Here is a 27,061-nt window from a genome sequence, read left to right as displayed (position 1 = left end):
CCAAAATGAAGTGCCAGCCCAAGTAACATAAAAACCCAGAGAGATAAAAGAAAAAATGAGGGACAACTCAGGGAAAGACAGAGGAAAGACTTAAAACCCAAGGGAGGCCACAAATGCTCCTGCACAACTTTTCGTGTGTTTCCCACCATGAAGCTACTTTATTCTTTATCATTCGAAGCTACTTTTAAGTTCTAGGACAGAACCACCTTCATGATACTGCATAAGCTGACCAATTCCTTATTTAAAAGGTATAATGAATATACTCTCATCAGCCTGCTAGTCCTGCATATATATTAATGATGATGATAACGATCACAGCTGACATTTACTGACCGCTAATGATTAAGCAGGGTACTGTGCTGAGCGCTTTACACAGAGTCTCAGTTTGTTTTTATAACAAGCCTATGAGAAAGAAGACTATTATTATCCCCATTTTAAAGATGAGGAAACTGAGGCTTACAGAAGTAAAATAACACCAGTATTAGGTATTGTAGTCCCCTAACCCCAGAAATCAGGGCTACAACATCTAATCCAATTGTTTTAAAAACAAGAATACACAAGAATTTAGTCACACAGGATCTCAACAGTCAACAAAAGAGAACTCTATTCCCACGTGTCTGTGATTGAACTCTGTTATTATGTTTCTGTCTGGGCGAGGCCGTAACCCTGGCAGAGGTACTCTGACACAGGAGGAGAGATGTGTATATGCACACACTGTACACCACTGGGTTCCTGGGGAAGAGGAGCTAACCCTGCAATAAAACCAAATCCAGATTATAACACGGTGCTTAATGAGATCTTGGTTCTAAGTTGGGAATTTATTTTAAGATAAAGCCTCTTCAAAATAACCTGTTTAAACAGGGAGTCACCTCCTTTTTTTTTTTTTTTTTTTTTTTGCCTCAAGTCTCACTGGATTGCACATTTAATGTTACCTGATAGAGACACATCTGTATTTATTAGCATGTTTACTTGCTCATTTCTTACTCCTTGCTGATGAAAAAACAAAGGCAAAGGTGCATACCTCTTCTGTTTTTACCTAATGTTACTTCTTTTTTAAGTTTCAACTTCTGGGACACACGGTGTCCAACAGCAGAGCCCGCTGTGGAGGAAGCATTTGGGTTCATCCTAAATTCTAAACTGCTGTGATTTCAAGGACTGACAACTGATAACCATTTTCCCTTGTTTTATATTCTCCTATACATAAAAGCAAATCACTCTGTCAAATAAAAAGTAGCTTCTTCTAAATTGGGTATCCAAGCTGCGTAACATTTGACTTAAATTTCATTATAAATGTTCAAAATTTTAAGACACATAAAAATGGAGCAGCGATTCACGGCCGACAAGTTGTCATACTCTTGAATCCTAAAGGTACAAACCTGGTAGGCAGATACAGGAGATGCAATATAGGGTGTAAGAGAAGTTTGAGTGATCATTCGGTTTGTAGCAATACTGTATGGTGAAGGATAAAATCTAGAACAAACACAAAAGCCTTTATTAAGTCATCCTTTAAAAAGAATAATTCCCGGGACAAATGTCTGATATTTTCCACCTTCACATTTTCCCTCAAGCCATTATGCATTTATCTTAATGACATACCCGTTCTGTATAGCAGCTGTGGTTGGGTCATAAGTAAGTGTCATTCCAGCCTATGGGAAAGCAAAGAAATAGAATCACTTACCCGCAAGGGCATGGTTTAAAAATTCCATTTCTTAGAGTCATGGCAACATAAAATAGAGATAGTTTGGTAGCATTAGATAAAATTGAAAGTTTCCTTTGGAACAAACATAAAGTCAATATTGAGAATTGAGCTCTACGTTTGCTCTGTCCCGTTTGGTAGTCATTAGCTGTGGGCAGCTCTTTAAAATTAAAGGCAACATGGAGTCCCTCCAGCACATTGGCTTTATCTCAAGTGCTCAAATAACCACATGTGACTCGTGGTTATCACTGGACAGTGCAGACTCTAGAACATTTCCACTGGATGGCACTTTACCCTCGACATTCTTGAATCAGGATGTTACTTACGCCCTTTTACGTTATATGCAGTTAGCTGGTGATCACAGCTCTCTACCCACCATCTATCTGTCCATCTGGGAGGGCGTCACTCTCTTAGCACCACATCCATTGGGAAGAGCTTTAAAGTGACCTTATCTGGATTTTAAAGTCTGAATCTGGCACCTATTTCAGAAGTGTGGCAGCCAGGATGCCACAGGGGTACCGAGTCACACACGCTCTCGCGACCATACACCCACGCTGAAGTCTCAAGAAGGGACTTACAAGTCTCACCTCTCCTTCTCTATGCCATGGTCTTCCATTGGGGATGTATTTGTTTGGGTTTTGTCTCTTCTTCTGTCCTCCATCCGCAAACTTACACAATAAAGGTTCTGTAGGAGCTGAGTCAATGGGGACAAATGATATAAAATCAGAATTACATGTGTATGGATGACAAAGTGTAACTGAATCTCTTTGTCAACAGCTGCTGTCCAGGGCTGTCAGGAAAGAGACACTTCAAAGCAAACGTCTTCTCAGACCCTTATAAGATTATCTACTGGTGAAGACTGTACAGAAAATATATTAGTTATTATTTTCAAACAAGAGTTTAATGAACACATTTAAAGAGCTATTCTGAGGAACCAAAGGAATCTTCTGATTCACTTTTGTGCTTCTTTATGTGTGGATATTTATTTATTTATTTATTTAATTTAATTAATTTATAGATTTTATTTATTCATGAGCGACACAGAGAGAGAGAGGCAGAGACACAGGCAGAGGGAGAAGCAGGCTCCCTGTAGGGAGCCCGATGTGGGACTCGATCCCAGGACTCTGGGGTCACATCCTGAGCTGAAGGCAGACACTTAACTGCTGAGCCACCCAGGTGTCCTGGACACATTTGTTTTAAATTCTGCTGATAAATCCCCAAATGTAAATAAGATTGTGTCACCCTTCCCTCCCCCACCTTAAAAATGCTCCTTTAGCTTCCCGGCATAATTCTTCCAAGAGGCCTTTACTTCCCCCAGGAGAACACAAATTCTCATTTATACTGCTCACACTATATTTAAAATTTTTTTTTTTTAATTTTTATTTGTATTTTGTTCACAGCAGTGAGAACAACTTGGAGGTGCAGTGATTTGTTTGGTGCGTTTCCCCTCTGGCGTGTAAGCTCCACGGGGGCAGTGACGCTTGCTTCTTTCATCCCTGCATCCCCAAGGCCAAAGCGTCTGGCATGTTGTAGGTGCTCACTGCATTTCGGTCGAATCAATGAATGAATACACATAGGTTTCATCTGTTTATCTGTGGAGCACAGCCTTGAAGATAGCTGTACATTGTAAGAAAGGCAAAACACCCACCCACACTGTTTAAAGTTTTTTCTGTGCCTTTAATCATCCCTCCTGGGGTTGCCTAACTATATATATCCACATCATAAAATGATCCGAAGAACTCAAAAAACTAACAGAAAAGCAAAAGATGCAGAAACTCTCATACAATACATACTCATTAGTTAAGAAAAGAGGGGAGGATGGGGAGGGGGAGGAGGTGGCATGGTAGTCCACCCATGACTTTTCATTTTCTTTGCTTTCCATAATGGAAATAGCAGTATATTCCTGAAGGTTGTGCAAATTTCTGTACGTTTCCAGTTAACGTAATAAAGGCAATCACACCTTCCTGTCTGGTTCTCACATTCTGTCCTTTGTCTACTGTACAACTGTGATTACTACTTTCAAGTTCTGTTTCGAAGTTAAATAACCAGGAAGAGAAAAATATTACTTGTGGAAAATTTACTCCTTTCTCCTTTGCCTCTTATTATCCTAATTCATCTCTTATTTTATATCACTATTACCCACCCACTAATGACAGGGTGGAAGCAATAGTGCCTCTCAACACTTCTCTGCCAAAAAACAAAACACAACAAAAAACCCAACTGTAATTCCTTCTCGGCGAGCTGTCTAGGCTGTTGTTTGGCATGCCTTCCTCCTCTCCCTGGTGTGAAGCAGTCCAGAGGGACAGGCTGGAATGTGAGCTCACTTCTGGAAGCCAGCTACTACGGGAACCAGAAGGTGAGAGCAAAAATGTCAGGAGTCTGGTGAGAATACCAGTGAACCTTGGCCAGGCCTGTTTACCTTCTGACTCCAATACCTCCCCCACTCCCCCCCCCTCCGGCCCCCAGCCCTTCAGGCCTTTCTGAACAGGAAACTTTTGGTTAAGGCAAATGGGTGGGAAGGAAGATAGACTAGGGCCAAATCCTGGACTGAAGATGAATTACCCTGTTTGTCTTTTCAAAAAAAGACTTTTGAAAATTCCTGCAGCCACCAACAATCTCCAAAGGTAAAGTAAATGGATGCAATGAAGCAAGAGGGCTTTCTAATCAGTGATGATGCTTTTAAATCTACAACTGGGCTGTCTGGAACAGGTGGAAATGAGGGCCAGGAGAACACAGCTTTGTAGAAGGGACAGATAAAGGGCAAACCTGCCTGAGTTAGGAGTGTCCTTCTGCCAGGCCTGAAGATATCTCACCTTGATAGCTTTTTAAAAAAATTTATAATTTATTCATGAGAGACACACAAAGAGAGGCAGAGACACAGGCAGAGGGAGAAGCAGGCTCTCCCCGGGGAGCCTGATGCGGGACTGGATCCCAGGACCCTGGGATCAAGACTTGAGCCAAAGGCAGATGCTCAACTGCTGAGCCCCCCAGGCGTCCCCATCACCTTGATATCTAAGGTCAAAGAGAGAACTCAGAGAGAAGCCAGATCTCCCTATTCGCGAATCTAAAGGTCCTTATGGTTATCGCACAGTTTCTCCAATGACCTGTTTATACTCCCCATAATCTCACAGGGCAAAGGAATATAGTAAATTCTGTGCTGCTCCCACCGTGGGGGACTTCACTTTGAGGACACAGTTCTACCTAGAGGCACTATAAAGAACGGCTTGCAGACTGAAATTTAACATTTCTCAAAAAAGAGTTGACTTGGCACGATGAGTAATGCAAATGGGCCATTTTCCTCCATTAGCATCACTGCTTCCAGAGAAAGAAGGCAACCAGGTTGGACACTCTCCGTAAGTTCACTACAGGCTGCCGCGCCGGGGAGCTGTGAACAAAAGCATTTAGGCAGCAATCCCTGGGAGCATAAAGCTCCACATATGCTCAAAGGCCACATGCCCTGTCTGTGGTAAGGTGCTGGCAATACATTATCATTTTTCTAGACTATGTGCTGTCAAAAAAAAAAAAAAAAAAAAGCCATTTCGTGTAACAATAAAGCCTGCTAAAAACATAGAATGATGCAGTAAATATCAAGTGAGCAATGACATGTTTGCAAATAGATTATTCAAAATGAAACAAATGGAAAAGGATGTAGCTGAATCTTTCAAGAACTACATTTACTCCATGCTGTCATTAAGATATTTTTCTCCCCCTGAAAGCAAAAAGGTAAGTACTTAAAACAGTTTGATATTGGCAGGTATCCATATCTTAGGAAAACAAATTTCTTTTTTTAAAAATAATTATCACCAGGGGTGCCTGGGTGGTGCAAGGAGGTTAGGCGTCCAACTTATGGTTTCAGCTCAGGTTGTAATCTCTCAGGGTAGTGGGATCAAGCACCACGTCAGGCTCTGTGCTAAGTGCAGAGCCTGCTTGAGATTTTCTCTCCTTCTTCCTCTGCCCCTCCCACTGATGCTCGGTCTCTCAGATAAAGAAATAAATCTTAAAAAAATGTAAAAAGAATTACAACCATTAGAAATGAAGAGATTTTTTTTTACATAGTCATTGGCTCCTTGTTTTAGGGAAATGGGAGTGCCCCCAGTACTCCACGTGAGGCAAAATAAAATTTTAAAAGCTTCTTTCCTCTGTTAAAATTCTCTCTGGTCTATTTAGCAGTTTCAACTCAACAGTTTATTGAGTGCCCACTGTGTGCAAGGTATAGTGTTAAGAACTAGGGATATGGTCATGGATAAAATAGGGTCTTATTTCATTTTGCAAACTAATGGGAGGGAGAGTGTACAAAATCTTATGAAAGCCCATTTAGCTATTTATGAGACAGAGCACTGTTTTGAGAGATGCCTGTTGTTAATAAAAATGCCACCCAGAAGTGAAATACTTCTGATATTGAAAGGGCTGCATTTCTTTTACAGGGTACCTGGTATTTCATGTACCTGGATGACATTATGTGACGTTCATCACTGTAAGTTCTTGATATCTGATTTAGTACACGAGGTGTATCATGTGCTCCAGGAAACAGCTATGTGAAGACTTCTTTAAGATTATCTATGTTACCATCAAGCTGAGCAAGGGTTAGAGGATTTCAGATTTCTGAATTGAAAACAAACAAATACACCCAGATCTGTGTCATGGCTCACTTATTTTTAAGTATGTGGGAGATTGCTTATTTGATTAGCATATCCTGTGGCTTATTTCAAACCAGACCAAAAGTCTCTAGGAGTTTGTGTTTTGAAGCCTAACACACAGGGTCCAGGTCGAAGGCTGGGAGATGCATGGGATGCCAGCTTGTTCTACACATCAGATCCTTCAGCTGGCCGCCTTGGCTGTTCTTTTTAGAAGGGAGATGATGATGAAGAAGGCTGACACGCAGAAAAAGAAGTGCCATAAATACTAGTAGATAGGACTCTGATCAAGTAAATTTGGGTGTATTAACTTCAAAAAACCAACATGTAACAGTCAACCCTTATCTCCTATATGGTCAATTTTCTATACCAGCAATTCTTTTTTAAATTTTTTTTTCAAGATTCCATTTATTTATTCATGAGAGACACAGAGAGAGAGGCAGAGACAAAGGCAGAGGGAGAAGCAGGCTCCATGCAGAGCGCTCGACGTGGGACTCGATCCCGGGACTCCAGGTTCACGCCCTGGGCCAAAGGCAGGCACCAAACTGCTGAGCCACCCAGGGATCCCCTACACAATTCATTACCTTGTTGTGCAAAACTAGTAATTGCTGAGTCCCAACAAATGACTTGTGACTCAAGATATATTCTACTTAGGTGATATAAAAATTCTAATTACCCACAATCAATTGATTTTGCCATCTATCCAGAGCATTCTCAGTTGAATCTCCCCTTAATTAATCACCACCTTTTGGGGTTCTAAACGGTGTGCCTCAAATGTCTTGTGAGATCTCTCAGGTTATTTTCTCTTCCTTATTCCTCAAGACAGAAAAGTTACTTTCTTGTTCATCAGATCCAACAGGAACATGTAATTCCAAAAGCTTAACTACTGTAGTGTAATCTTCAGCAGACAATGCCACAAATGCAAACGTTGATCTGATATATATATTTTTTTAATTTTTATTTATTCATGATAGGCACACAGTGAGAGAGAGAGAGGCAGAGACACAGGCAGAGGGAGAAGCAGGCTCCACGCACCGGGAGCCTGACGTGGGATTCGATCCCGGATCTCCAGGATCACGCCCTGGGCCAAAGGCAGGCGCCAAACCGCTGCGCCACCCAGGGATCCCTGATCTGATATATTTTGGCACCTCTTGAGAGCCATCTGAAGTAATTGCACTGTCGGGAATCCACTGAACGTGCCCTCAACAGAGCTTTGTGAGTGGGATGATCTTTCGCAATGCCTGATTTTGTGGCACTAACAATCCCTTGTTAGGGACTATAAGCTTATATGGGTGATGCCTGTGCTGATTCACTTCACATCTCGACCAAACAGCTTGCTGACCTATCTTCTAAAGCTCAAAATCTGTCATTATTTAGGCTCGAATGTCTTCCCTTGCTATCCACACTCAGAATCACTTCTAGAATGCCTGCTCCAAACACTGTAGCTCATAATTTGACCTCCTGGAAGTCTTCCTTGCCATCTAATCAAATGGCTCTGAGGACTAGAGTTCTCTGTAGTTTGTGAGAGTGGTGGACCTTTTCCTGTGTTCTAACAGCTGGAGAAACTGCTACTTCCAAACTCCCATTTTTCTAGTTAAGCAGTATTTATCCTAATCAACATTCTGTAAAACGTGAACTGCCCTCGATAGAAGCTTTTCCATCAGTTGTGGAAAACCAGCCCACTCAGCAACTGTAATTAGCTTTCTTTCTGATAATGTTGCCTACTTTCAAAATTCCTCAACTAGCAACATGCATGGAACTATCTGGGGCTCTTCCTTTAAGAATTTCGTTGTAGGGATCCAATACATTTCATCCATTTTGTGTGTGCACGACACCACTTCCTTTTAGCATCCTCTTTGTTTCTAATCCTGCTGCCCTGTCCAACCACCACATAGAGCTACAGCTTTTCTTCACAGGCGTATGTCCTCTTCAACTTTCCTGATCCTTATACAGTGGCTCCACCTCCTACTCAGCTTTACCTACCAGTATAAAAATGATTTAACATTAAAATCAAGTTAAATAAGAAAACAAAAATATCCTTCCTCAACACTCCAACTTAGATGTTTTAATGTTCTATATTTACTGCTTTTCTCAGTCTACGTTTTTCATATCTGCAATGATAGGTCTTCCTCCCCCCCCCCCCCCCCCCACTGTTTACATTGTGGACTTTCCCTATTTTGGTACAGAATCATTTTTTTAAAAGTGGTTACATAAGGTTCTTCTTCTTCTTTTTTTTTTTTTTTTAAGATTTTATTTGAGAGACCAAGAGAACATGAGCAGGGGGAGGGGCAGAGGGAGTGAGAAGCAGCCTCGCCACTGAGCAGGGAGCACGAGGTGGGGCTCGATCCCAGAATCCCGATCCAGGGTCTGGAATCATGACCTGAGCCGAAGGCAGACACTCAATTCACTGAGCCATTCAGGCGCCCCAGTTACATAAGGTTCTATTTGAAATGGGATTATGTATAGTTTCTTTGTTATTATAACTAACACTGTATGAACATCTGTGTGTATATCTTATTTATCTTTTTAATCCCAGTGCCAACTGCTAAATTGGTGGTCAGATTGTATGGTAATTAGAACACTGGCTCTAGACTAGTCTCCCTGGTTTGAAATTTGGCTTTGCCATTTATTACTTTGTGACTCCAGGCAAGTTATTCAATGTCTGGGGTTTCATAATCTGTGGAATGGGGATAGTAGTTGTAGTTAATGCAGAGGGCTGTTGCAATTAACATATATAAAGTGTTCAGAACAGCTCAATGCACATTAGCTATTGTTATACTATGATAACAGGAGGAACTCAAATTTTTGAATTATGGTTCTTCCTCTTGCCTTTGAATTATTAAGATAAATTCTCAGGAGAGGAACTTCTGGTTTATAAAAGTTATAAACAGTTTTAGAGACTGGCCTGTTTTTCATGGAATTTGATTTTGTGAGATTTTAACAAGCTGGCTAGGGTTGCCGCCTTGGCTTCACATACAGTGAAGAAATGTGCAAGTTGTAGTTAAGGGTGAAGTTACTGGCAACCGCCTTTCAGAAAACAGTTTCATGGTACACTTACATCTCCCACCCAAGGTCCTTATGCTTTAATAAAATTTTACTCTGCTATTTATTGTTCCTTCCCGGCAGAACCTGATAGTGAAAAGGTGTAAAACCGATTCGAGGAAACTGCTGTAGGCTGGGTGTGAGCGACGGTGATAACACCTGCCCAAAGGCAGCCCCAGCATAAGGTGGGCAAGGCGCTCCAAGCATCTCAGGCTAAAACGTGGCATATTTCTAGTTGTGATCCCTCGTTACTTTTTAAATAGTAGACTTACCCTCCTTGGTAGAGAATGAGTTTGAGTTTTAGATCTGTAAGACAGCCCTTTCCCCACTGGCCACCCAAGAATGTTTGAGCACTTTTGCTCTCATGGCTGCTTTCAGTGCAGCCCTTGGAGCATCCATCTCAACAGGACTCCCATTTAGACTCTGCTCTATGTACATACTGGGCAAGGGAGACAGGAACACATCACAATTCAAAGGTGTGATCACATCATCCTAAAGGTACCAGGAGCACCACACATGTCTTCAAGCATTTCTTTTATCATAGAGCTGCCAAATATTTTTTATAGAGTAACAGTGCTGAAGACAAACACTCAGGGAACAAGAGAGACAATAAACACCCTTGCAAGATTCCCAGCCTTTTTGCTAGAGTCAGTTTTTCCTCTAAATGTTACCGTTTCTGCCTCCTGGCATAGGACAATGCCCTAATATCACCACCTATAGACAGAGTTATAAAATGTGTGTAAGAGCAGTTTTCAAGCCCTGCTGGGCATACACCCAGTCTGAAAAGTCAGAGTAACACAGAAAACAGATGTAAAACAAGCTAAGGTCTTTGGACAGAGTTGGCTAGCAGTCATGCACTTCACTGGAGCTCCTCCGTGACAGACGAAGCTTTGGGCTGGGGTGGAATGATACTAGCACAATACCAAGAATCTAATGGCTCACAGATCCAATGATTAGATACATTTTCTTTTTAAAAACTCTGCTTTTAGCACATAGGAACTTATTCAGTCCATTAATGTCACGGAGAGGTCCAGAAACAAAGATGGATAATCACACTGCCTCGTGTAATACTGAACACACATGTGAACTTTGTCCACAATCTGTGTGTGCGTGTGTGTGCACATGAGTGTGCACATAGGTGCCTGCCTCCGACATAGACAAAGAGAGCAAGCAGCTCTAGGATAGTTCCAGCTAACATGCCAATGTGCATTAATTAGTCTTTTTAAGAGATTGTACTCTTTCAGCAGGTATAGGAAAAGCATTTTTTAGAAAAAACCCTGAATCATAACCATGAGTGACTGTTTTTTTTTTTTGTTTGTTTTTTGTTTTTTTTTTGCCTTGGGCATGTCTCATATTTTGGACATCTGTTCTATATAAAACTTCCCATCCCTTGTTTCAAACATTCACTGTGTGGGAAATCACCACCCTATTTCTCCATGATAGAATTTTTATCAAGCAAATACTATTATTTTAAACCTCTATGGAATTCACCTAGATTGTTTTACAAAGTAGTCATTGGTTCTTTTATCCTGATTGGGGACCTTCCAAGCAAATCTGATTTACTGCAAACCAGCTAGCACTCAAAAGCAAGATAAAAACCAAGATAAATCCAAATAAAGGATAATGCTTCAACATTTTCAGGGGAAAATGAGACTGGATGGGAAAGGACAGAAGGAATGGCCTCATGAGTAATTTTTTTTCCAACACAAACCATTACGTGTATTTAAGGAAGATTCTGTCAGAAGATAAAGCCTCTCTGAAAATATGGTAACATCAGACATAAAAGCACAAGATTTTAAAAAAGCAATTTCAGAAAACAGATTGCATTAAAAACTGTGATGTGGATTTTCAGAGAGCTATAAACATGTATGACATTACGTACCATGCCCCAGGTCAGGGTGGAGTATGCTGGCATGGGGGAACCCAGACATATTATTCTGGTATGAAAAGAGCATGTTGGCAGGAGGGTGGGTGGCACTTGAGAAGTAACAACTCATGTGCAGACCTGACCTCCTGCTCAGCCATTTAGAGACTTTCCTAAGACTGTTAGAGTTAAGTTCACTGTTCAGTTTAACTTTCATAAAGTATCTTTTGGGGAGCCTATCTAATGTGGGTTTCTCTTCTGTACTTGGCTCCAATGTCACAGGCAAATTGCCAGTCGTGCAAGAATCGGAATACTCTGACAGAAACCATCCTGGATAATTCTGCTTATGCCAGCTAAACAACTTGCATCATTGACAAAACCATCCTCTGACTCTATTTATGAAATGTTATGTCTGCTTAGCAATGAACCTACATTATTTAAAGTAGAGGCTCATTCAATTTACCCCTGCCTGACAATATTTTTGTTTTGCATCTGGTTCTACTGAAAGGAATATATACATTCCATGAAGAAACCTATGGTATGGCGTAGCCAGTTAGGGAATTTGAGAGAACAGCATTTAATAAACAGACTGGTATTTAAAGAATATTCTCATATTATGTGTACAAAAAAGGAGGAAAATCCAGAGAAATTGAACTGTTTCAAATTCTACTGCAGTGCCCAAATCCACTTGGGACTTATTTTGGGGAAAAGTTGAGTTCCCTAGAACAGTGTGCTTCCAGGGCCCGCGCTACACATTTCAAACCCCTGCTGAAAGGCGGTTCAGACTTGCTTATATGCAAAGAAGTATCCAGATAAACCCTCAAAATAGCCACGATTTTTGTGATGAGCCCTACATGAAAAATGCTCTTAGAAACCACTTGGTAACCTCTGTTGTTCTAGGGCGACACAGGCTTTCTGTGCCTAGCACAAAATTAAAAATAAACCACAGCTTCTACTGCCAAAGAAACTGCAGTGTAGCTGGGAACACTAAAACATAGACAAAATCATGAAACATTAGAAAATGGTATAAAATTAAGCTCTGCTTCAGAACAAAGAGAACGGCTTGACAGCAACCCCCACCCCTGCCCCAAGCAGCGATCCTCTTGAGGCAGAAGGAATCTGTTTCTCACACGCCAGCTGACACTTGGCACGACTTGGAAGAAACTATTCTCTACTAGTTGCAAAGGTACAGAGAATCCTACAATCATTTCCATGTGGTTTGGAAATCAAGGTCTCTTTTTCCTTGAATGGGAATGACCAATAGTCTTTAAACCCACTTCAAAGAAAACAATTAAATGATACAACCATGAAATCCTTTGGAGGAAAAAGGAGACTGTCCAACCTCGATCTGTGACACCCCGAGATCGACCTCATTCAGGAAACTGCTAGATGTTAGCTCATCTCAGGCCGATGATGGAACATCACAACGATTACGTGCAGGAATGTTGTTCCTTCTCGAACTCTCTTTGCCGTACATATAAATGAGCTAATAATTACAGCGGTCACTGGTGGGTGCCCGAGCCGCCCTCCCAAGGGTCTGGTACGGTGGGGTCCTGACACAGATAAACGGGCAAGTACGGAGAGCACACCAGCACTCAGCTGCGTGCAGGTGTTAACCTCTGGAGGCCCCGCAGGGCAGCTTCTATCGAAAGCTCCCATGTGTTAAATTTCTCTCTTGCCTTTACTTGGTTGGAGGATAAGAACATCGTCTTTTATTTTCTTTCAACTCAAGGGCTGTTGACAGGAGAAACAAAAATAACTTAAAAAAACAAAAAGGGAGCTCTTGCACAAAAGTTGGTTCCTCGGGACAGCGTACTTCCAGGCCTTTTATTTGATGACCCAAACCTGTGCCTGCCGGCAGCTCAAGCTCATGCGCAGGCCTGCAAACCCTGCGCTGTCAGGTTTCCGGGTTTGGACACGGAGCGCGGTCTGAGCTATGACGCACGCTGATGGACAGAGGCTCTTCTAGGAAATGAGACTCAACGGATGCAGAGAACCGAAGTAAGTCCCCCATCGTAACCATCAGCCCTGCAGTTAGGGACGCAACTCTGGAATTGCAGCGGGATAACGGCACGAGTTGCACGCGGGCAGCCCCGCCACGGGGTCCGCCGCCAGCGTGCCTGGTGGGAACTCGGGGTCCAGTGTGTTCCGGGTGCGTGTGCAGGGAAACTCAGACAAGAGTGACAGGCGTCCAGTGTCTAGGGCTGCCGTGCTCTGCTGGGGTGGAGAGAGAAAGGGGGCGAAGTTCCTGCCTTCGAGGAGCTCCCGGCCTAGTGAACGCACGGGAACCCTGGGTGCTGGGGTACAGCCGGGGTCCTCGGGGTGCCTCGTGCGCGCACAGGGACCTTGCCGCGGCCCCGGGGGGTGAGGGCTGCGGGGCCGGTGCGGGCGGCACCCGAGGGCAGGCGAGGCCCTGTCACCGCTGGCCTCCCCGTCGTTCCCGGGGCCTGGGGTTTTCCTCTGCAGGAGGAGGGGGCCTTTCAGCAGGAAGGGGACACAGAGGTCTGCCGCTTGGGGACTGGCCGCCGCAGGGAGGCAGCTGGGAGGAGGCTAGCCGGCCTCAGGCCTTGGCGGGCGAGCAGCGCGCGGGGAGGGAGGCGGGGGGGGGGGGGCTCCCCGAGGTTACCTGGGTGGGGGAGCCCGGGGCTCGGGCCTGAGTTTCCGGCAGTCGGGGCCGCGGGGTGACGGGAGGGACGGAGGGGAGGCCAGGCTGCGACGCTGGCGGCCCCTCGGCCCCTCAGCCGTGGGCCAGACGGGGAACTCAGGGGGACGGCGACAGACAAACAAGGAGAGGACGCAAGAGCCAAGTCCACGAACGAGGAGGAATTAATGCAGGACACGAAGAAAATAGAGACGCCAAACAGAAGTCAGGGGAGGATGCGGTGCAAGGACGGGAAGGGACCGGCGGCTCCGCACAGCAGACACGCAGCATCGAGACAGGAGCCTCCACGCTGCATAACCAGCAAGTAAGAAGGGTGAATCGGGTCCCCCCCAACCCCACCCCAGGCCAAACACCTAGAGTCCTAACCTCAGTGACTCATGAGGGCACAATAGGACCTTATTTACAAACAGGGTCTTTAAAGTTAAAAAGAGGTCATTAGGGTGGTCTCTGATGGAATGACTAGCGTCCTGGTTAAAAAAAGAAAGGGGGGGATGTGGACATGGGAGACATGCATGGAGGAAGATGGATGTCTTCCCCCTGTTTTTTTTTTTTTGACTTATAAACAACAACACTTTATTCCTTGCAGTTCTAGAGGCTGAAAATCAGAGATCAGGGTAACGCACAGTAGGGGTCCAGTGAAGGCCCTCTTCCGGGTTACAGACTGCCAACTTCTGGTTAGATACTTATATGATGAAAAGAGAAATAAAGAGCTCTCTGGGGGTATGGGTCCTACTCCTGAGTGCTCCACTCTCATGACCTAATTGCCTCCCAAAGGCCCCATCTCCCAATACCATCACATTGAGGATTTCAACATATGAATGACGGGGTTGGAAAATACAAACATTCAGTCCATTGCAATGGTCTACAGGGGATTTGTTACAATGTTAAAAATGACTATAACTAATATATGTGAAATATTATTGGAACCCAATATTAACTAATTTATTCATTCTACTACATTTTATTTAATGATGGTTAGGTCTCCTGAGCACTATCAACAATATTGCCATGATATAATAAAACAAACACTTGAAAGTGGAAAAAAAAAAAAAAAGTGAGGGAGTGAGGGAACACAAGGAGAGGGTGCCCACTGACAAGCCAAAGATGGAGGAGCCTGGAACAGATTTTCCCTCCATCCCTGCTGACACCATCGTCTTGGAACTTGAGCATCCAGGACCGAGGCACCACATTTCTCTTGTCCAAGCCACCCAGTTCGTGGTACTTTGTCATGACAGCCCAGGAGACTAATACAGTTTACCATGTGAGACACAAGGAGAAGTCAGGCTGGGGAGGGCTGAGGAGTCAACGGAAGGCAGAAAGGGGGACTACGCTTTTCATTTAAAAAGTTTACGTGAGAAGGGGCTAGAGAGGAACACAGTGCTTTGTTTTAGTTTCAAGATCACAGAGACATGAGTGATCTCAAATGCAAATGTGTAGATTTTTCTAGGAAATTATTTGAAATTGAAAATGTATTGGCATAAATTAGTTCACAGTTTGGTTCACCGTATTCTGTGATTTTAAAAACGTCTATTGTAGTTACAGTCACAATTTTTGTTCCTAGAATTGTTTGTGTGTTTTCTTGCATTTCTCCACCAATGAGTCATGCCAGAGATCTGTTATTAATTGAAAATAAAGGTTATGGTTTTATTGGGGGAAAAAAAAGAATGAACAGCAATAGAAATATGAAATTATAAGGGAGGGAGGGGATAACTGGCAGAGAAAGGTCCTGATGGGATGCAATCAAAACAACAGCTTGGAACCCCTTGTCCTTGAGACTTTAGGGAAGAAGGAGGGCAAGAACGGGGGTGGGTGTGGTCTCCTTGTTGGGAGGAAGCAGGAAGTTGATGGTATTTCCGCTGGGTGATCTCAATTTTACTCATCAAGTGAGAAGTGAAGTCATTTGCTTAGAGTTGAGAGGGGGCTAAGGGAGAACTGAGCAGGCTGGGGGAGACTACAGGCAGGGAGGGATGAGAAAGCAGAGCGAGGACTGGTGATGTAGAAGGTCCAGTCAAGCTGTCAACACCTTTACCTGCCTGGATGTAACAGGAGTGGAGAAGGTGGCCTGCTGCAGAATTAAATCCAAGTTTGGTATCCTGTGAAGCGTGTATGAAAAAGGTATGGGGTACAAGACAAGTGAGCATACTGCTAAAATGGAGACCAGATTTAGTGGGGATGGCAAAGAGGTAAAGGACCCCTCTGAATTTCGGATCAGCTTCAACGGGAGCCAGAATGAGTGTGATCTGGGAATGAAAAGCTCCTGAGGTGTGGTCATGACAACATGAGGCAAGTGGTTACAATGGGATGGACAGATGGCTCATAGGGACTGAGGCCCTGTAAGGGGTACAGGGTAACATATGCTGAGATCTTCCTCAAGAAAGGCAGGAGCTGTGGTGGAGAGTACCATGGTCCTCAATGGACAAAGACTACAGGACAGAAGGTGTACTGAGGATGGTGGATGGGTGGGGGAGGCGGGGTAGAGGTTGGCCTGGTGCATCGGAGGAGGAGCTTCTGAAAGCCTTACAAGTCAGACTCACCCCTCCCACTGGGATGGCTTTGGTTCATATTTAAACACCCAATGTCTGGGAGAAGTGCATTTTCAAGTCTTATTTGTGAACCAGAGAAATGGATTTTACTTGATACATCAAGTAATAAAATTATACATATATTACATAAAAGATTACTGATAAAATTTTAGACAAACAACATACCAGAAACTCCAGGTGGTGTCTTAATGAATTTTCCATTAAAATGACCAATAACGGCTTCACACTTTTCTGTTGATTCCATCCTATTTAACCATCAAAATAAAACACATATTTAGAGATCCGTTAGTTTCAGATTTTTTGTGCATGTGAATACATTCTTACAGGCTTATTGGATACAAATGAAACCTAGCAAAAATGTGAATAAGAAAAAGTAGGTTTATCCTATCTTCCATCTGTTTTATGTGTACTTCTCTAATAAAATGAAAACTGATATCCACAGAGTATGCTCTGAATCATAAAAGAAATAAATTATATCCAAAGTGTTTAATATCAAACCTATCTAATGTGTGATTTTTTTTTCTACTTGCTGGAAAACTGGCATTCAACGCACAATAGCTCTGTTGGTCATGATATTGAATTAAAACAGAAATGCCAGTTCAAAATACTAGTTTACTTACTGCTGCTAGAATATGGGTCATTTTCAAGATGGTTTTTCTTTTTACATATTCACAAAAGGACAGGTTCAAAAGTCCTGATAAGAAGAACTGAAAATCACAAGACACTCCTTATGTGGTTTTTACATTAGCTTTAGGTATAAAATTAAGTTAGTGAAGTCAGTTATGTTACCTTCTTTGTCCTCCTGGCTTCAGAGGAGTAATTAAAGGATTGAGCCCAACTTTACAATTTATTTTACATCTGCAGGTGGCTAAAATCCTTTGAGAAACATTTCAGGGGAATTACATTATTTTGACTTATTATTATTTTTTTTTTAATTGGAAGAAACATTGAATAATCTATTCAGAAGGCACCACACTTCTGGACTACCCAGAGAGTTACATCTTGGTTTTTAATGGGTAGTAATAGTTTTAAAAAGCAATAGAACTTAATTGGGTTCCATCTCTGGATACAAAACTGAAACTACTTGATCTGCTTTCAGAACACCCACAGAGGCAATGATTTTTAGATGGTGCTGAGCTTTTCATTGTTTTCCCTGGATTCTTTTAAACAATGAAGTGTACACTGGAAATGCAAGTTCTGGTGATTTTCCACCTGTAGAAATTTTAGTTTTATTTTAAAATTATCTGGCCTAACAGAAAGAAAAATCAACTAAAAGCCAGAAGAACCAAGTACTAGACTCTGCTCCATTACTTGGCAGTCTGGTAACAATGGAAACATCTCTTCTTTGACTCCATTTTCTTATACCTAAACCAGTGAACAATGCTGCCTTTGTTGATTTCACAGGTCTGTGGGAGATGTGATTGTCATCAAAGAGGATGTTGTATAGGAGAATAAAATACCAGCAATTTTTTGTCCAAAATCAAAGTCAACACTTTAAAACACACAGACATTACCTCTACGGTATTAACAGGTTCTTAAATAATGGAAAATCAGTTTTTGTATATGGGCTTTCAGATTAGAACCATGTCAAAAATCAAAGCTCCTTTTGTTTGAGATTTTTCTTTTAGAAACAAAATTAACCATTACACTGAATAAAGTATCTTTTCCAGAAAGGAAAGGATAAAAATAAGTTGCAAGAAGTGAGGGCACTTTAGATAGATCTGTGACGTTTTATTTCTTAAAAAAAAAAAAAAAAAAATTCTGAGGCAAAATGATAAAATGTTACAACTGGTATAATAATTGTGGTCAGATATGTGTCCTACCATTGTTGTACTCTCTGAATGTTTGAAATAATCTTATTCACTGACTTTATTTTTGATGAATCAAGTTTCCATCTAACGAGAAAAAAGCCATACAGATTTATTTATGAAATTCAAAAGCCTGTGGTTGTTATTTTTAAGAAGTTACAGGCATCCTGATCTAATTAATCAAAACATTAAAGGCAGATATTCTCAAAACTATAGCTCATGTGATATTTCCTTGGCCCAAGTCACCAAATATTTAGTGCCCTCAGGTTCAAGAATCCCAATGAACTTCCAAAAGATCTGAAAAAAAAATACAGTCGATATTTACACATTTAAATTCATGGTGCAACTGGCTCCCATAACTCTGGCTTAAATTCTCTCTTCTTGTTCAACTTTTCTTTTGCAGGAAACTTAGCAGAGCTATTGTCACTGATATAAGATAGAGAGGAGTGTGCTTACCTAGCAAAGCCAACACCACGACTTGTACCACTGGAATCACGTAGTATCCTTGTAGAAATAACTTGTCCAAATGGTTTGAGCATATTTTCAAGTTCTTGCTCATCCATGGACAGTGGCAAATTAGAAATATATAGGTTAGTAGGATCTTGTTCCTGTTGCTAAAACAGAACAGAGAATTCTCCATTAATTTCCAGTTGAAGTTGAAATACTGATGTTAACACATCTACTTTTACTGAGTCACTCACTCCACTCACTCTCTTTGCTCAGGTCCTTTCAGAGTGTTACCTAGGGTGAATGTGGGAGCTACAGAACACCCAAGTCGCTTTGCAAATGTGAAAACAGTGTCTGAAGCTTGGATGGTCTGTGCAGGTCAGACATGATTCCGCTGAGCCATTCTCAGCAGATTTGGAAGTGGAACCGCTGGCACGCGCTGTGGAGTTGGAAGAGGATGCCCTCACGGAACCACACTCTCAGCTGTTTGCAGCGCTCCCAAAATAACCAACCTCTCCTCCACTACTATTTTTAGGAGTCCATTTCAGGCACACTATTGCACAGAAGACTATTACTGTCAATAATTCAACCCAGAGACACACAACGGATTCCGGACCATGCCATTTACAGCCCAGTGGGACTTTGTCCCAGGTTCCCTCCTCTGCTCCATGGCAGGGTCCCTACTACTTACTTTTGAGCTGTGATCACCAATGGGGAAAGGACAGCCCAGAAATTAACAAAAACAAGTAAATTCAAAGTCATATAAAATGATAAACTCTAGGCGGAGCAAACTTTAGAATCTGCGTAAAGGTGAACCCAGGAGTAGGTAGGGGAAGGGAGCTTTGCTGAATCCTTGCTACTCAAAACATGATCCAGGGCCAGCAGTGATGGGATTACCTGCAAGCCCCTCCCAGACCAACTGGAATCAGAAGCTGCATTTTTAACAGGATTTCCAGGTAATTTATTTGCATATGAAAGCTCAAGAAGCAGAAATTAGATCATTCCCCACTCACCTTTCCTTTGCTGAGACAGAATTAGCTGAAACCAAAGATATACAACTGAATTTTCTGAGAAGATGGAACTGCTACGTGTATTTATTAAAAGTATGGTGTAAAATCATCAGAGAAAAAGCTATTTATATGACAACTGGAATATTTTCTGGCCAAGTCAAAATTCACTTCTGCAACTGTAAGATTAGAATACTCTTAATTCATTTTGTATCAGGCTTTCCTTTGATCTTATTAACCAACTGTATCTTTACATATTGAACTATGTCGGCTTATGATTTTTCTTTAATAAGCACTATTAGTGAAGTCATTAATTGATGTTTTAGTGTTAAGCAACAAAACAGCACAGTCATTCTAGTTTAGATTTCCAAAATGCACAGTACTTTAAAGATATATGTAAGGCATATGCATATTTGAATTATACAAAGTCTCTACTTTCAAATTTATCCTGCCATTAATTAAACCTTAAATGAAATCTGTCCTTTTATATAATCTGCAAGTAAAAGTGCATATTGACCTTTTGTACTATACTTACCTGGTAAGATTTAAAAAAGCAATCTGGTATCCTAGAAAATGACAAATGCCTTGGTATTCCAAAGCATTCAAGTTATCAAATCCAGAGAAATTATGGGCAAAAGGTATTGTCCCTTTGACCTCACACTTCTGACAGAGGGCAGCAGTAGTAATAACCCAGCCAGTCCCAAAGGGGTGCAGCAGAAGCTCCAGGCCAGGGTGTCCCTGGGGCTGGGGCATGGCAGTGGGAACAGATCCGAGAAAAAAATTAAAATTTTTCAACCGCTCAACAGTAAGCCAAATGCCTCATTAACCCTTCACAGACTGAACAAAATGTCAGCTCTCTTTGTTTTTAGCTGAAATTAGATCAGTTCAACATGGAATGGCTGATTATCTTATGCTGAACAAAATCTATCTTTATATCTTCAATGCATAAAAATTAGAAAGTGATCTAACAAATGCAAAACAGTAACAGATAAGGTGTTTGAAAATACAAGGAAAAGCAAAACTGTCTTAGTATTAAACTTTTCAAGTGCTTCTGAGGTAGAGAGGTAAAATCTCTCCTTATCTACATTTCACTCACTACCTCTGCCAAATTGACCCAATTAAGCCCACAGCTCTTTTGATTAGTCATCTACCCACCCAAGTCCCTGAAAGTTTCCTGTGGTGCAGAAGACTATTTGTTCCTCTGGAAGTCTGGTCCTTAACTGGCCAGTGCACACGGAATCCTTTCTCTCTGAAGGTGGGTGCCGATGGGCCCTGTAGCCTCATGCACTCAAATGGCACTTACAGGGCATCTCATACATTCCCAGACTTGCATAAAATAGCCTTGACTCCAGTCCTTTCCTCCAGCTGCTTACAGTTAAGTAGGAGACATAGAAGCACATGAATTAAGTGCTAGGGGAGAGGTGGGAGGATGGATGGGGCAGCTTGTGTTGGGAAGGCAGGGAAGAGTTTTCACAGGGTGTGGCACTGAGTCAAGACTTGAGAAACAAACAGCTGAGGCTGAAACCACATTGTGAAAGGATATCTATGGAGTTTGATTGTATTTTGTCAGTCACTGCTGCTGAAACTTTTCCACTTAAGTGTCGCTAACAGCAAGGACTATGTATACTGAGGAGTCAGCAGGCCAAGGCCAAGGCCAAGGTAGCCTTGCCAGAATGCACATTTTTTGAAAGCCTTGTGCTCTATCTCAAAAAACAAAAAAAAAAGTCATGTCACTTTCATAATCTACTCTCTATTTCGATGTTTTAATATAGAAATGATATTTCTGACCTCATACTTCCAAGTAATACTGATACTTCAGGGAGAGAAGCCAGGCTTATCCCGTGATTTCATGTTCTCTGATGGGGTGGGGGGGGGCAGGAGGAGGGAGGAACTGTAGTTAGAAAGCCACAGTCTGACAAATAAGGGGAGCTTTCGGAGGCATGGAAGCAAGGAAATGATATCATTAAACCTATCTTACGAGAAAAATCTCTGAATCATGCTTAGTCAGATTCAGAATAGAGCTGGGAACTCCCTAATTAAAACCCTCCTTGGACAAAGATATGGCATAAAAAATGTTACGTTAAGAAACATACCATAAATATTGTGGGGCTTTCTTTTTAAGTCACAATTGTAACTATTAAATGACTAATATTTAAGAATGTTCAGAGGAGAATTTGTCATATGTGAAGTATTTTTAAAAGGGTTAACTATGTAGGTACAAAATACTTTCCAAATCTATGTTTTGGTTGCTTCTATGATTAAAATATTAATAAAATATTACATTCTTCAAAGTCTTGATTCAACTTGAAAGTTTACCAATGAAGAAAAAAATAAGTACTAAAATCAGAATCCAGAAAGAAACTGAGCTTTCAACCCATTCTTCAATAAAGAGTGAGCTAAAGTAGACTAAATACAAGTAAATATTTCCTATGATTTTAATGCATTTTTCCCCCCAACAACACCTCAGTCATTTAGGGCTTTTCATTTGGGATGACCTTTAAAGCTAATGTTATTTATTCTTCTTATTAAATGGTCAACTTATCCTGCAAATGTTGACTACAAAGTTGTAATAATTAAAAAGAAAAGGAAAGAAAAGAGAAGAGAAAAGAAGAAAGAAAGAAAGAAAGAAAGAAAGAAAGAAAGAAAGAAAGAAAGAAAGAAGTAAAAAAAAAAAAAAAAAAAAAAAAAAAAAGAAGAAGAAACTCCAAGCTGACAGCATTGGCCACAAAAATATCTAATCCCCAAAGTGTCCATGTATTCTAATTACCATACATTCATAGTGAATGGAATATATAATACTTTTAGTAACTAGGGGGTGGTTCTTGAATGTGGGTAATTTAGTTTCTTTAAAATCAGTGACAACCATAACTCTGTTTTATTACATACAATGTTATGTCTCAAAAAACAATTATTCTGTAAATTATGGGTGGCCAAACATAAAATGGGGCCAACAGGCCTCTTTATATCCATCCTTAGGCATGGAAAAGGTTCAATGGCTTCTCTAACAAGTAGAAAACTAGCTCCCACATTGGCCGTGAGAGGGATAAATGGCCGCTAATGTTCACTTGAGTAGAAAAGCAGGGCCCAGAGGTCCCGCGTGGTGTAAAGCACTCAGTCATCATCTGAAAGAAATTAACAAAAACCTCCCTGTGCATGTGGAATGGTTCCTAAAATGCAAGAAAGGGACTTGGCAGGAAGACCAGACATCTGTTTTCTCTTGTACTGAATAGGTTCACCAACCAGCCGATAGCTGCTTACATGCATGTGAATGCACACTGCCTGAAGCGCAGCAGACTCCATGTGGAAGTGGGATTAAATTCCTGCTTCTTTGATTACCTATTTACTGAAAAGAAATGTGCTAGCTTACCACCAGGCAAGTAACATATGATGATCTGGTGACTCCCAGCAGGCCTTAAGAGGCATCGCTGAAAGGCCTATAGAAGTCATTCTATTAGCAGGTATTACCAATGCTGATTTGAGTTTTAAGTCCTTTTAGCTTGGTATCTGAGTTTTGTTCTCTTTACAGGTTGAGTTTTCTGTTCTACAAACAAACACGTCAGAAACAAGGCCAAGTTTAACATAAATAGGAATGGCCTGGAGCCTTTGGGTAAACCTTTTGGTTAAGATTCATCAGGGTGCTCCATGGACAGAGCTCAGTAAATATAATTTTTAAACATCCCATTCTTAATTCTCAATATCTGCTCAAGTTAGGAAGAAAGTTTTTCTCTCAGTTAGTTGGCTTCTTTGGTCATCAACAAAACAAACATTTAGTATTTACTCTATGCTAGGTACCAAGAAAGGTACTGAAAGTTAACATATGAATAAGAAACAATTACTGCTGCTGAATGTTCTCCACTTGCAATTTTTCAATCCAGTTGGGTATCTGTGGAGTCCTTTTTCAATCCAGGCAGTCAACGTGTCAAACAATATAATATTCTCCTTCACCCCAAACCTGAATCCATGCCCCCACCACCCTGCTGACTGCCCTAGTAGCATGCCCCTTAATTTTTTTCTAATTACATGAGAAAGCAAGCTTTTAATATGTTATGTGAATTTTCAAAACTTTATGTAGTATCCTGGTTAATTCCCTAGCAAAAAGTGGATGGCAATGGGTCCCTTATCACTCAATGTGGGAGACACACCTAAACTTCCTTTAAAAACTGTCTCCACAGAAGGTGTGTGCCAGGTGCTTCTTTATCCGGATGGCATAAAGGGGTTAAGTCAATTCCAGATTCTCAAATCCATGGTGCCATGGTACAGAACAACGGACCCTCTAGCATTTGAAATATTTTTTGTAACTTTAATGATATTATAAAAAAGAAATCAGGTCCAGGAAACTCACTCGTTCTACAGAGACCTAAAGAAATTCACAAAGTGCAGGAGATTGGCCCACTGCCAGCATCTCTGAACCTGTGTACCGTTCCTTCCCTACAGATGAAGTAGAAAGAGATCATTTTTCCTAGCCAATTTACAGTACCAAGTCTCCTAAGGAGGCCTCTGAACAGTGCTCATTATCAATCCACAGGAAAGTGGCATTCAGAGTGCACTGTTGACATGTTGGATGGGCCAATCTATACCCAGTCCAGTTTTGACTAAATGCAGTGTAGTCTTCAAAAACGGTGGATATTTCATAGACTATGCTGCTTAATATCAATGGCACTGAGCCGATGTCTAGGTAAGTGCTCTTAGGGTTGCTTTAAATAAGGCCTCTGCATTTGTAACAGGTTGTTAAAATAGCCCTCTTTCTAACCTTGTTTCAGCACAAGCCACAAAACAATGGTTGGCACTCCCACATTCCAGAGTGAGAAACCAGACCACCTAAAGAGCCGGCTGAGAACTAGTTTGGGATGCTTAGCTGACCACCCACCTCCGCTGTCTTTGAGAGACTGGAGAGGCTGAGAACGCACATGTATGTGGAGAGAAATGCTGATGTGTTCTGAGGCTCACCATGTGGGTTGCTCCCCTATTATTGCCAGTCAAGCCAGAGGTGCTTAAACACACCACTCAGGAGGCTTGCTCTGTGTTCCATGGAGCTCAGTGGATACAATGGATGGATGTCTCATTTTAGCCTGAGGAATCTAACAGGTCAAAGGCTGGCTGAAGGGGACTCTAAGTGTGGGTGGTAAGCACCTGCTCACCCATAGACAGTTGCCAAACATAGATCATGTGTGGGCCATGCAAGGTAGAATTAGCCCAGGGTTGTGTTAAATCCTTCCAAGAAGGCTGCTTGGGAGGGCAAGGAGGTCCCAGAAGAAAAGGGCTGAAGACAGACCCTTAAGTTTTCAGGAACTGAGGTATATATTCCTGTGGTTTCAAGGAGCCACAGGAGAAAGATCAATTAGGGGTGGTGGTGGCGGTGGTGTAAGAGATCTCTGAAAAATCTCTGAAGAATTCCATGAAGGAAAGCAGCAACTCTCTGGCCAGAGAAATCAATACCAGATTACACCACCGTCAGGTCAAGAAACTTTCCAGTCTTATACCAATGTTCCAAGGGGGGAGCGTTAGAAATCACAGCTATTCAGCTGATGGAAAAGCAAGAAAAACATAAGTTTGGGAAAGAGCAAAGAAACTGATCAAGCTCCCATCCCACTGTAGGCTTATTATGACTTAGAGCAGACCTAAGCTGGAAGAAGGGGGAAGCTTCAATGTGATATTCAAAATGTCATAAAAAACCGGGGTGCCTGGGTAGGTCACTTGGGTTAAGCAGCTGACTTCTGACTTTGGCTCAGGTCATTAACTCTGGGTCCTGGGATCAAGCCCCACATCCAGCTTCACACTCAGCAGGGAGTCTGCTTGAGATTCTCTCTCTCCGTCTCTCCCTGCACACTCCCTCTCTCAAATAAATCAATCTTAAAAAAATTTTTTCATCAAAAACAAACAACAAAAACTATCAGGACTGGACGTTTAAATTACAGGCATCACATATGTAACATCAGTAACTGTTGGGCTGGCAGGATCAAGGGGGATCGGGAAGCACCAACAAAATGGCGGTGGACCCTCCACCTTGTGGCCCCCACCTCAGAACTTTCCCGTCACCAGCAGACCGCCCGAGGACATGTCATCAGGGAGAGACTGGACCATGCAGGAAACTGTACTTTACCCAGACCCCATATAAGGGCATGGGCAGTTATTGCCCCAGGCTGATTCCACCAGTAATATGCCTAATGCCTATCACCCCCTGCACAGACATCCAACCCTTTCCCCCTCCCCTCTTAAAAAGCCCACTTGTGGGATCCCTCGGTGGCGCAGCGGTTTAGCGCCTGCCTTTGGCCCAGGGCGCGATCCTGGAGACCCGGGATCGAATCCCACGTCGGGCTCCCGGTGCATGGAGCCTGCTTCTCCCTCTGCTTCTCTCTCTGTCTATGTCTCTGCCTCTCTCTCTCTCTCCGTGACTATCATAATTAAAAAAAAAAAAAAAAAAAAAGCCCACTTGTCCTCCCCTGCATGGACTTCCCCAGCCTGAGACTTCCCCGCTCTCTCCCTTCCCTGTGGGTCGTGGAACCTCACCTGAGAGCGCGTCCCATTAAAAGCCTGTTTAGACCAACTTTTGCCTGGCCTCTCTATTCTATTTCACTACCGATCGGATTAAACCTGATAGTAACATGTTCTTAAAAATGAGACATCCAGCATCAAAATGTTAACCAGGATCCTATTCCACATTATTTCAAATATGAAAAAAGCATAATGTATTACACATTAATCACCACCACCAATTTCCTAAAACGTAATTAAATACTTATTTTCCTGCAATTTCCTACAATGTGACTTGTTTTATTGGGATATAAACTTTTAAGACATTGCTTCCCGATCACCAACTAATCAATATGGTTGTTAGCAGACAACTGCTGTGATTTCTTTCAGCACCAGTGACATCCAAGTCACATACCCCTCTTGCTGACTCTCAGCAGTTTTTAAAACCTCTACATGTGATTCTGACATTTTACAAACTGTATTTAGAATGTAACTTGAGACTCCCTATATAACATCTTGTTTAAAATCCTTCATTGAGGTTGGTATGAGTACATATAGAAATGGCTGAAAATGTGTTGAAAGATAATTACATTCCATGAAGTGTGGATATGAAAAATCAAGAGGCATTTCACTGAAAAAAAAAAAAAAAATTAATCAGAAAGACCGGAAAGGAAGGGACTTTTTAAGATAATGACAGTGGCCAGCAAAGTCATGGGACCCGCCCTGGATTTTATCCATGAGAGGAGGAAGCAGGAACTTCACAGAATACAGGAAATAGACAAAGTAGAGGGAAAAAATAGAGCTGTTTTCTGATTGTACCTTGAAAGTCCTGCTTGTAAAATGTATGGTGACCCACTGTTTACAGAGGCAGATTAAACATGCTGTAA

At 41.9% G+C, this 27,061-nt stretch overlaps 1 protein-coding gene and 1 long non-coding RNA gene across 16 annotated transcripts in view; one reads left to right on the top strand and one right to left on the bottom strand.

The window, feature by feature from the left end:
- RBMS1 (RNA binding motif single stranded interacting protein 1) overlaps positions 1-27,061 on the bottom strand; it is a 214,022-nt gene that overhangs the window by 11,229 nt on the left and 175,732 nt on the right. For 8 of the 15 annotated variants that reach the window (XM_072811154.1, XM_072811148.1, XM_072811147.1 and 5 more), the window contains 5 exons: positions 18,706-18,863; positions 16,607-16,686; positions 2,275-2,390; positions 1,597-1,646; positions 1,377-1,470 (listed from right to left, as the gene is read on the bottom strand). In XM_072811154.1, the coding sequence (XP_072667255.1) occupies positions 1,377-1,470; positions 1,597-1,646; positions 2,275-2,390; positions 16,607-16,686; positions 18,706-18,863 (498 nt within the window). The remainder of the gene's footprint in view (positions 1-1,376; positions 1,471-1,596; positions 1,647-2,274; positions 2,391-16,606; positions 16,687-18,705; positions 18,864-27,061) is intronic. The other 7 variants (XM_072811151.1, XM_072811149.1, XM_072811157.1 and 4 more) reach the window with 1 other exon arrangement.
- On the top strand, positions 15,790-26,127 carry LOC140624363 (uncharacterized). Its single transcript, XR_012023847.1, has 2 exons — positions 15,790-16,013; positions 18,973-26,127. It is a non-coding gene; the product is annotated as an uncharacterized lncRNA (long non-coding RNA).

Source organism: Canis lupus, chromosome 34 (assembly GCF_048164855.1).
Source record: "Canis lupus baileyi chromosome 34, mCanLup2.hap1, whole genome shotgun sequence".
NCBI lineage: Eukaryota > Metazoa > Chordata > Mammalia > Carnivora > Canidae > Canis > Canis lupus.
The sequence above is the reverse complement of the archived record's forward strand: the minus strand, read 5'-3'. Positions and strand labels throughout refer to the sequence as shown.